Here is a 12,217-nt window from a genome sequence, read left to right on the forward strand (position 1 = left end):
CTTAGCTTCATACTAAACTGTTTCCAATGTTAGATCCAGATTCTAGCTCATCACATTTGCCATAGTAGACATAACAAAGGCATGTTCTACATATTTGCCAGTCTGTACTTTGTACTTTTGAAACACTAAAGATTGATTCTGTCAGAACTACATATGTATCTGATGATGGGAGTGTTAGAATAATGAAGAGAAAGAATTTCATTTTGTCATTAGATTAAGTAAAAAGGGATTTTCCACTTTCTAGTGGATAAAAAGTTGAAGAATTTAAGCTGACGTGTTAAAAAAATCTGTTGGATCGTTTGTATCAGAATACAACATTATTTGCTGTTAAAACTTTTCAATGCTTCCAAATAACAACAAGAACTAGAATTAAAAAAAAAAAAAAAACAAAGAAAAAATCCATGCAAAGGCTATCAACTGTTCATTTTTTATATTTTCTTTGGTCTTCCATAAATTATTTTGTTTAGGTATGATTCTCTGCAAAAAGACAAAGAAATTGGCACAACATCTTCAGAACTCTACCAGGAAAGAAAAAATCTGTCGCATAAAAAAGAAATATGTTTGTTGAAGGAAGTCATCAAAAAATTGGAGAATGACTTGATGAAAGAAAAATCATCACATCAACGACAGCAACGGAAGAAATCGCAGGAATTACGAGAACTACAAATTGAGGTTATAACTTTTGTCCTGTTTTTTTTATTTTTTTACTTGTAATGTAAGCAGAAAATTTTCAGCTTTAAAAACAAAAAAACATCAGTTCCTATTTATTTGCCTCTGAATGAGGACAGTTAGAAGATTAGGTTTTAATGTCAGATTTCTATGTTGATTCTTTAAATAAAGAACTTTAAAGATACTTTTTAATTTTTAGAATGTGGAAAGTAGATAAGTTTATGTAAATTTAATATAAAATGATTCTGTTGCTAGAAATCCAGACAGGTAAAAATATAATTATTTTAGACAAAAAAAATCAGAGGGATTATCTATTATTTAACAAAACATGCCTGAAATTGAACAATTTTTTTTTTTTTCATAATTTTAAACATTTAAAATGCTGAAAAATTAGTGCTTTAATTGATAGTAATCAAAAGTAACTGATAGTAGCCAAAAGTAATTGGTACTAATCAAAATAACGAATAAGAACACTTAATGCGAATGGGGGTGCATTTTGTATATGTCTAGCAGTATGAAAAAAATGTAAAAATTTATAAATTTGTCTTTCTTTTACAATGTATGTGTAAAGTAACTCTACTAGTAATGAATTAATGAATCACTAATAAAGAGATACTTTGTGTGTTAAAAAAATAATGATTACAATGAAATTAATACTTATGAACAAATGTTGGTGAGAATTTTCCATAGAAGAGCAATGTCGTCCATTTTACTTCTTTCTCTGAATTCTAATTAATATTTGTTTAACAGGTGAAAGATTTACGTTCATCAGAAAGACAACTGAAAATTCGAGTGAAAACATTAACAAATGAACTGGCTGTTTACAAACGGTAATTTTTTTTTCAATGAGCTTTGTCTATTCGAATGTTATGTTTGAAAATAATCGCTGTTATTGGTATCCAAAAATTATCAATGGATGAAGTATGAATTCTAACACATTAAATAAATTTACGTGTTGACTTGGAATCTGCTGGCTGTGAAATAATAATGTTAGTGCTTGTTTGTCTCTCAAACTAACCTTATGTCAAGGGTAGATAACTATTTTAGGTGTAAGCGACAACTTTACCCTAATGTCAACCTTTTTGATTATTATAAATCATCGCCTGTATGATCGATTGATACTTAAAGGTTAAGTTATTGTGATAATGATGGATGTAGTAGGACCTCAAATTAAAAATAATTTTGTATTATTCAATTAGAAAGGCTTTGGAGAGTGTTCAGATATTTTTATTATCTTGGTTGTGCAAGGAAGAGCTGATGCTAATGTGATTGTAAAAGTTAAGTGGATGGAGCAAGTTCAGCATGTAAAACAGACGTTAAACCGAATATGATGATGTGATTGATTGAAAACTTTTGAAGCTATTTTCCATTAATAATTTTATAAACAGAAATTAAAGCATGACCCTAACAAAATTAGTCATAGTTTCATAACAATTGGATTCAATAAATAATTAAATTGCCAAATGATACTGTAATAATTAGATTTGACTTTTAAAATCTTATATCATTATCGTCATATTTGCTTTAACATCTGTTTTGCATAATGGTATGAGTTGAACAATTTTGACTTCCAAAGTAACCTATCTTTAAGTAGGCCTTTTTATCCCTCCTTTTCAGAAGTTCATTCTTATATCTTTACTATATATACATTTACTAACTGAAGCACTCTTATTCATTCTTTCAACATAGCCTTACTATCAGGGTCTTCTGTTCTGCACACACCCTGTGCACCAATGGTATCACCAAGGTTACAAATCTTCTTGACAATCTTGGTAGCTTCATTATTCAAATGTACTTAGAAAAAGGTAAAAAAAAACAAACAAAAAAACAACAAAACAAAATGCAAGTTCAACTATTTTCTAATGATTCTTTCAACAAAATACAGATGGTTTTTGAAAATATTGTTTTTACCCTCTTCCAGGCAAGGTAGACCAGCCCGACCTTTTCGACGTGATCATTCATCCTCTTTGGAAAGCATCAGTCGACAGACTTTACGAGATCGGTCATCTTCTCGTGAACGATCACTTTCACGAGAACGACCAGGATTACATAGAGAAAGGTCCAGCTCCCGAGAAACGCGTACCAAGGACCGCCATTATTCTCGGTATGATAGTTCACTGATGAGTTCCAGGCATAGTACCAATTCTTCCGGATCGAAAAAGAATAGTTTTGTTCGAAGTCGAACTCCATCTCCGTGCAGTAAGCAATTCAATGATTTTATTTAAGTTTTTACATTTTTATATTTGTATTTGTTTTACTTTTATTTTCGCATTTTTCCAAATCCAGTTGATACATTGATAAATTCCGCCTTAAATTAACAAATGAAATAAAATCTTTTTTAGAAAATTAAATTAATTTCTCCACTAAGGTAACAAACAGTTTATTTATGAAATTTTATTTAAGTCATATTTTTTTTTTTTTTTTTTTTTTTGATGATTCCGACTGCTTTTCTCATCTTTAGTGTTTTCACAATGTTTTGGTTAACACAACCTCCGAACTTTATCAGGAGTATCTTGTCGAACTTGGGAATTATTTCTATTGAACCAGGGAATCTACACAGAATATTGAATGAAACTCTTTATTTGATCTCCGGGAGTAACCTGGTCATGTTTTGTCAGTCATAAATAATTTGCAATTGTATTTTGAGTGTCCCCACCCTGACGATTGAGCCTTTAACCTCCAGAAGAGTGTAACTTGCTACTGAATTTTACCAAGTTCTTTATCCACTGTTCCATAGGTCCTTGCAAAGTCTGACTAATCCAAATAATATGAATTATCAATCTTTATCTCAAAAATTCAGAAACATATTTTATTTAAGCACTAGCAGTCTGCCAAGTCATAAAATACACATAAATATTATATTTTAATTAATGCAGTAGAAATCCGGAATACGATGGCCCTGGGATATGTTTTTTTTAGGTACGATGTGGAATACAATGTTTTTCTGGCCCCTGGTTACGATATTTGTCCTGCCTTATGGTGTTATTTATAATGTTATTTGATTATATACATGTGTATTATATACTTTTTGTATATATACAAACATACAATATTTTGTATGTATACTTTTTGTATTTTATTACTAACTTTTAATATGTACTGTATAAAATTTTGCTTTGGTTCCACCATACAGCGATTTTTTTTATTTTATTTAAAAAAAATTTTTTTTTTTACCTTACAATCTCAACTTCGGAACGGATTAATGCCGTATCCCGATGTTCTATTGTACAGATTTCTTATTTTTCTATTGATTATTATCCAATATACTGTAATGATTTCAAAAGTTATAAAAAAAATGAGTTGGGTATCATCCGCTAGAATCGAAACCAGAACGTTTAGCATTTCAGCCTTAGTTGTTATTTATCTCTCCAGTGTTGTTAGCATCTGAACCACTAACAGACGGATATAAAAGGTTAAGTGACTTGGAGCCATGAATGTTGCACATGCATAAAAGATACAGCAGGAGTACTATTTTATTCAACTCACCCGGCCAAGGTCAATTGTTTTGTTTTCAAAATGTTGACATACTTAGCAGTATTTTTTGCTGGCTAAAAACCAAATTGAAAGTGTGCTACAGATCCAAATACCCTATATATCAAATTTCAATTCTGTAGACCAAATATTTGGAGCTGAGTTTGGTAGAGACTTTTCAAATACATATCGACAAAGTCACTTAAATTATTAAACCATTACTTATGATCAGTAAACCTCCCACACATTTTAACATTCCAAATTTAAATGAAATAAATCTGAATTATCGTCTCCACTCAATTATCTTCCTGTCTGTATTTATCTGTTTTAAAAATAGATTCATAAAGATGATTCTCTATCTGTCCCTTTCCCTTTTCTACTCTCCTTTTCTCTCCGCTATGTCTATTTTGCTTCCCCCCCTTTTTTCAGCTTCTTAATATTTTTTCTTCCTCTTCTCTGTTCTGTCTTTTTCATTTTTCCCATCTTTATCTTACCACTCCATTTTTCAATTTCAATTTCGATATTTTATTGCTATTTTTTGAATCTTCATTTTAACACTTCCATTTATTTGCTTTATCTGTTATATTTAAAAAAAATATTTTATAAAAAAAACTGGAATTTCGCTTCTCCATGATCTGATGTTTTTTTTTTCTGGAAGCTTTAATTTACCCTTGGCATCTATAATTCTGTTTTCCCATTTCTTATGGATTACCAATGGATTTTCAATGGATTCATTTTGGATTTATCCTGTTCTGGATTTTATTGTCTTATACATTAGATTTTTACCATATCCATTTTCTCCCTTTTTCCCGCTTTCTTAATCTCTTTGAATCCCTATAAACTGTCACTAACTGTTTAATAACTTTTTTGATGCAAGTATAATTAATTTTATATTTGTAGTTTCCTTTAATGCAATAAGCTACAAAATTTATCATATATTTTGCATACCTCTTTTCTCTGAGAAGAATTGCATTTTTCGAAACTTTGCAGAGTAAGGTCTTTCTTGTTTATTTGTACTCCTTGTCGGATAATTAAAATTTTGTATACTTTCCTAACAGGTTTATGATGTTTTTTTTTTTAATTTGATTAAGTTCTCAATAAGATTTTTCGATTATATATATATATATATATATATATATATATATATATATATACATACACACACACACATATATATATATATCTCATGTGCTAGAACATTTTCATCATAAATTCTATGCACTTATGCAGAATGTAGAAACTATGCATAGATTGAATTCAGCATATTAGTGAAATGATCCCCATCTGGCATCAGTTGAAATCAATGGCTCTCGTCTTGAGGAGACGTCAGGTTTTGACGGGCTTCTGGGCTTGACCTTTACTCATGATCTTAAATGGAACAGGTACATCAAATCTGTTGCCAAGGCTGCTGAAAAAATGGTGGGGTCCTTCTATTGATCCAGTAGATATTTCACTGCTGATGCAATTCTCTATCTATATAAGAGCCGGGTACGTCCAAGGATGGAATACTGTTGCCACATCCGGGCAGGAGCTGCTAGAAAGAACTTGTTCTGCCTTGATAGAGTTCAAAATAGACTTCGTAGCCTCATAGGAGATATCCTTTTCTCTTCCCTGCAACTTCTATTTCACAGAAGAGATGTTGCGAGTTTGTCTCTGCTGTATCGTTATTTTCACTCTATGGTCCCCCCTCGCCAAACTTTCACAAGAAACACTCGTCTTGCTGAAAACACTATCAATAATTCCCCCCACTCATTATCTGTGCCTAAACCTAAATGTAGATTCCATGAACAAAGCTTCTTTCTTAGAACTGCATGCCTGTGGAATTGTCTTGTTTTCCAGCTGACTACAATATGGTTGTCTTCAAGTCTAATGTAAACAAGTTCTTGATGAGCCATTCCACTTAACAAATTTACTGAATTTCCATTACTAATGATTACTATATTGTCCAATTTCTACTGTACACTCTTTAACCCTTATCCTCGAGTGGCCTCTTGGCCTTAATAAGTGATGATGCTTATGTAAAAAAAAGAAAATGAAAGCAATCATCCAATAATGAACCATAAATAATTAATATTTGTTTTTTAAAGAAATATGCAAATTAGTAAACCTTCATGTAGTCGCTTGCATGTCCATGACTGAGTATATTAGTTTATGAGTTTAATAATTTTTAAATAGAAAAAGTAGGTTTTTAATATACATTGCCAGCGCTAAAAAAACTTAACTTTATAGGTATATAGATTGATTTTTTTTTTTTTTTTTTTTGTACACTCCAGCCTTCTTCAGTTATCTTTGTAATTGATAACCTGTAAAATTTATGTACACATAATCTAGTGGATAAAAGCATTTATTAAGAGATATTCGGTGTGTTTTGCACTTATTTATTTTTATTGATGCAGAAAAGTAGATTTCCACTTCAATCTCTAGAGCTTTCCATGGATGTGAGTTTGATAATTTTTTTTTTGTTTTTTTTTTTAAATCTAGTTCCTTTTGTTTTTGTTTTTTTTAATAAAAACCTGATGTCTGCCAAATCGTTAGCGATTTATTTTTTCATGACTATTTGGCTGGATTTTATTTCTCTTTCACTTTTTCTTTCACTTTTCTTGTTTTTTCTATTTTGCTTTGCCTTCTTTTTTCTCTCTTATTACAAAAAGAAAAAAAAAAAGACTGACGAACATACATAACAGTGGGACTCCTGCAGGTCAATTAAATATTCTGTTTAGCCACAAATTACCATGAACTGGGTCACACTTATAAAAAAATATATTTTGAATTAATTTTATGAAAAGGATACTTTACCCAAATCGAGTTTCAATTTTTCCTTAGTGATATTAGGAAATAGGTTTTAATCTCTTACATGAATAAGTACTTCTATCAACACTTATAAGAGGAAGATTATTATATTAATGACTATAGTTATCTATACAGTAAATATCAATTTTAAATAATTTATTTTCAATAAATTTTAAGTAGTAAAAAAATGATACATTTATTGAAAAAAATAATACATATTAAAATAATTCAAAGCAGAAAAAAATATATATTTCACATTGACTTAACACTACTGATATTTTATGTTTTCAGTAATTTTAAATCAATGGTTCGATTGGAATTCACACAAAATTAGGAAATGTGACAAAAACGTTCCTGAAAAAAAACAAAAAAAACAAATCTGAAAATCTGAATCTAATAATCAAAAAAAATAAAATTGGACAAAAAACCAAAAACCAAAAAATGAATGAAACAAGTGATATTTTTGGAGGGAAATATTTTATGTTCTTTTTATTTTTATCTTTAGCTAAAAATGGTCGATTTGATCCTACAGCTTATATCAAGAACAAAGAAAGAAAAATAGAAGAAATAAAGAATAGAAAGTAAGTATTGTTTGATATTTTAATGTGTGCAGGTAGTTTAAGGCTCATCAACACGGGTTTAGGAATTTGCAGGATCTACAGGTAGTTTAATAGTCTTAGATATGAGCTTAGTCTGACCGGATGTGCATGTAGTTTAATGGTCATAGTTTAGTTAGTTTATACTTCTTGATTCCTTGGGGAACATAGGGTCGCAACGACGCTCTTCCAACAGACCCAATTCTGACTGGTCCTCTTCAGTTTGGCCCATGTCATTCCGGCAACCTGATCTCGGTCTCAATGCTTCTTTTCCATGTCTGCCTTGGGCAACCAATTTTACACTTGCCTTGCAGGTTCCATTCAAGAGCCTACCTTGTGATGTTGGATGCACGCTTCCACAAGGTGTGGCCAATCCAGTTCCATTTTCGTTTTTTGATCTCGACCTCCATTGGGGTTTGGTTGGTTTTGTCCCACAGTTGTCCATTGGAGATAGTCTTTGGCCATCTGATGTTTAGAATGTTTCTGAGACATCTGTTAATGGTCATAGACAAGTATATTTGGTTGGTTGGTGTTCAGAAGTTTTGTTGCCTTGGTGATACCAATGGAGCACAAGATGGAGAAGGTGCTTGTGTGGTTGCAAGAATGGATGGAGTAAGTTGAGAGAATTTTGACATTACTTACTAGCAGAGGATTATCACTGTTGACTAAGGGAAGAATTTATAAAGCATACTTTTTTTTACAAGGTCTTATCACTTATCAAGGCCTGAAGGCCACTCAAGGATAAGGGTTAATGAATGTAAGGTGGAAGTGTACTTATTGTTAATGGTTTAAGTTGAATAGAATTTGATTATTTAAAGGGAGGATTCAACAAGAACTTGTTTACATTGGACTTGAAGGCTACAATATTGTAGTTGGCCAGGAAGCAGGCCAGTGGAACATTGTTCTACAGGCAAGCAATTCTAGAAAATAAGCTTTGTTTATGGAATCTGCATTTAGATTTAGACATAGACTAGAGTGGGGAAATTGTAGATAGTGGTTGTAGCTAGTCAAGTGTTTTTTGTGAAATTCCGACAAGGGAGGAACCATAGATTGGAGCTCAGATGAGCACTTGCCATAAAAATGATAGAGCAAAGACAGGTTCACAATGTCTCCTCTGTGGGAAGAGATTGCAAGGAAGAAAAATGTGCATCAGGTTTTAAAGCCAGCAGGATAAGGTGCACCGAGCAACTCCTGCCCAGATCTGGCAACAGTACTCCATTTTAGGATTTACTTGGCTCTTATACAGATAGAGGATTGCATCGGCAGTGAGATACTTAGTGAAGCGGTAGAATGATCCAACCATTTGGATCCAAGCATATGTACACATTTTAATGGTGTATGAAAGTGAAACCTAGCCAGTAAGTATTGAAGACATGCGTTGCATGGAGAGAAATGATATGAAACTGATACAATGGATGTATAATGTGAGTTATAACTCCTTCAATATTGTTGTTGATTGCCCATTATTTACTACACTGTTATAGATTTTTAAAAAATCGCAGGTTCTTATTTCTGTGCTTCCCCTCTAACCATATTAACATGCCTGGTTATCTCCCGCTTTGCCGTAAGGACTCAGACAGACATGCATGGACTTGGAGTCTATATTCGAAACACGCTCCTGTTGACTTGAGAAACAAAACTAGAATCAAACAACCAGGCCTTTATGTGCTTTAGACTTAACATGCAACATAATTTATTTTCTTAACCGTTCTCCCTCAAACCAGGACTGTACCTAATAAACAAAGTCTCTGACAGCATAGATACAGCACTCTTCCTCGATATTAGCACACAAGTACATGTATTTGGTGACTTCAATGACAATATTGAAGACATCAATAGGCAACCACCTTCCACACTTGTCTTTTGAATATCTCAAATTCCCTTTCTCTTAATGGGCATATTTACTTTTTAAGTATTATCGCATGAACTTCTGTTTCTCGAAAAAAAATATTTTACAGGCAATGGAATCATGGTGGGAAACGTAACAGCTTTGAGCGGAAAACTAAATCTTCACCCAAAATGCATCGATTACAAAGATCAGGTAAGTCTGACAATAAAGATGCAAGAATATATATATATATATATATATATATATATATATATATATATAATGCAAAGTGCATGTGATCTTTTGAATCTTTTTAATGCATATGTATGTATATATATATATATATATATATATATATATCTTGCAATTATGAGGGAAAAACAAGTTTTGATATTCATGATTAAAAAAAAAAAAAAAAAAAAAAAAAATGGGAGGTTAGCTGACCAGTTTCACCTTTACTCTTCTAGAGCTGGATCAAGAGATTTATTTTATTTTTAAAAACAACATTAGACCTAGAGGGAGAAATGTTTAAAATAAAATAATAATGTGCTAACAAAAAAAAATTGGAAGACACTATATAAAATAAACCTGCATATGATCACTGTACAATGATAGAATCTCGTAGAAGCTAATCACATTACAAACCTAAGAGATATTTCTTCTGTTTACAAAGAGAATGTCTCTTCAAATGAACGTGAATAATCTCCAAGATCTTCAGGTAAAAATCACAATGAGTACGATTCAAAATGATAAATGAGTCAATGCTGAAGTTTGAAGCACAAGACAGGTTTTTAAACAAATTATCTGCTTTTGGAGACCCTATGTATGCAGATTTCATGTTGATTTTTTTAACGATAATACGTTTTTTTTTTTTTTTTTTTTTTTTTTTACATAGGCATCACCACTTATCAAGGCCAAGAGGCCACTCGAGGATAAGGGTTAAAGAGTGTACAGTAGAAATTGGACAATATAGTAATCGAAATTCAGTAAATTTGTTAACAAGTGGAACGGCTCATCAAGAACTTGTTTACGTTAGACTTGAAGACAACCATTTTGTAGTTAGCTGGAAAACAGAAGACAATTCCACAGGCGTGCAGTTCTAAGAAAGAAGCTTTGTTCATGGAATCTACGTTTAGGTTAAGGCACAGATAATGAGTGGGGGGAATTATTGATAGTGTTTTCAGCTAGACAATTAATACGGTTAATTAGCATGTTCTCCCTAAAGATCTTTTTTTGTATAAAATCGCCCAGATTTTATTTATTTATTATTTTTATTTATAAAACAATCTACAGACATGTTTCGGAGTCCTACACCTCTTCAGCGTCACTTGACTGTTTCTAGAAATCAAACCTCAGATCATGTTTAGTACGGTCTCGTGCGTTATCCATTACGCCACAAAATCCTAGATTATTTTATGTTATTTTTATCGCTTTTAAACTTATGTAGATTTCTTGTTGATCTTTTAAACAATAATATGGTTAATTAGCGTCTACACCTTGAAGATCTTTTTTCTTAGAAAATCGGCCATATTTTATTTATCTATTTATAATTAAAATAAAAATATTAATAAACAAATAATATTAGGTTGGTGCAAAAATAATGTAATTTTTTTTATCAGATATATATATATATATATATGTCAAAAAATATTTTTGCACCAACCTAATATGTATGTATGTACATATTAAATGAAATACTGAATTTCTGTAGGATTACAGATTGTATAATACTGTAAATCTAAAGTCCCCCCAAAATATATCAATATTTATAAGATAATCCCAAGCAGATAAAGAAGGTTTAATATGCAAGATAGAGCAATAATATAAATGGAAATTCTAAATTAAATATAGAATTACAATAAAATTTATTGTTTAACAAAGAGGTACAAACAATTTTTAAAGTTTTTTTTTTTTTTTTTTTTTTTTCCTTAATCCATGTATTTTGAATGAATGTCTCATCTCATCGGAGATGCTGCACGAATATCGAGTTATTCAAAAGACTTTTCAAACGATTAATGAGAAAGTTATTGCAGAATTTAAAATTTTTGATTTCAAATGATGTATTTTCAAATAAGTTTTTGCTATAATTCCTTTACTTTATATATCATTTTAAAAAAGGTTTTCGCTCTATCTAATCCTTTAAATTACAATCGTTTTAAAACAAATATGTCTTCTTTTCAGAATGTTGAATACAAGATGAAAAAAATTTGCACAATTTTCTTATTTCAATTCAAGCTAGGCCGAAAAGCTGCTGAAACAACTCATGATATCAATAAAGCATTTGCCCCAGGAACCATTACTGAATGCACAGCACAATGGTGGTTTCAGAAATTTCATGGCGGCGACAAGAGTCTTGAATATGATGAGCATAGTGGTCAGCCATCAGATGTTGACAATGATCAATTAAGAGCCTTAAAGCCAATCCATGCACAACTGTTCGAGAACTTTCTTTTGAATTAGACTTAATCTATATGACGATTTCCAACCACTTGAGAGAGGTTAGAAAGAAAACCTTGATAAATGGGTGCCTCGCGAATTATACAACTAAAATAAACACTATTATGAAGTGTCATCTTCCCTTTTACACAAGAACGACCTGTTTCTCAACTGGGTTGTAACTTGTGATAAAAAGTGGATTCTTTATGACAACAGGCGACACTCAGCTCGGTGGTTAGTCGCCAATGAAGCTTCACGACACTTCCGAAAGCTAGAGTTGCACCAAAAGAAGATTATGCTGTTTTGTGATGTATGACTGGTCTCATCCATTACTTTTTTTAATGCAGGCAAAACCATTACGGGAAGAAGTACTGTCAACAAATGGATGAAATACATCAGAAACTTCGACAACAACACCCAGCATTAG

The 12,217-nt window shown here is 31.5% G+C and overlaps 1 protein-coding gene across 2 annotated transcripts in view; it reads left to right on the top strand.

Annotated features, from left to right (window-relative positions):
- LOC145297692 (centrosomal protein CCDC61-like) overlaps positions 1 to 12,217 on the top strand; it is a 60,281-nt gene that overhangs the window by 28,511 nt on the left and 19,553 nt on the right. For both annotated transcript variants that reach the window (XM_080143891.1, XM_080143892.1), the window contains exons 7-11: positions 468 to 672; positions 1,420 to 1,499; positions 2,591 to 2,868; positions 7,436 to 7,511; positions 9,485 to 9,567. In XM_080143891.1, coding sequence (XP_080000017.1) covers positions 468 to 672; positions 1,420 to 1,499; positions 2,591 to 2,868; positions 7,436 to 7,511; positions 9,485 to 9,567 — 722 coding nt within the window. The remainder of the gene's footprint in view (positions 1 to 467; positions 673 to 1,419; positions 1,500 to 2,590; positions 2,869 to 7,435; positions 7,512 to 9,484; positions 9,568 to 12,217) is intronic.

This window comes from Euprymna scolopes, chromosome 18, assembly GCF_053919585.1.
Source record: "Euprymna scolopes isolate OS-2025 chromosome 18, ASM5391958v1, whole genome shotgun sequence".
NCBI lineage: Eukaryota > Metazoa > Mollusca > Cephalopoda > Sepiida > Sepiolidae > Euprymna > Euprymna scolopes.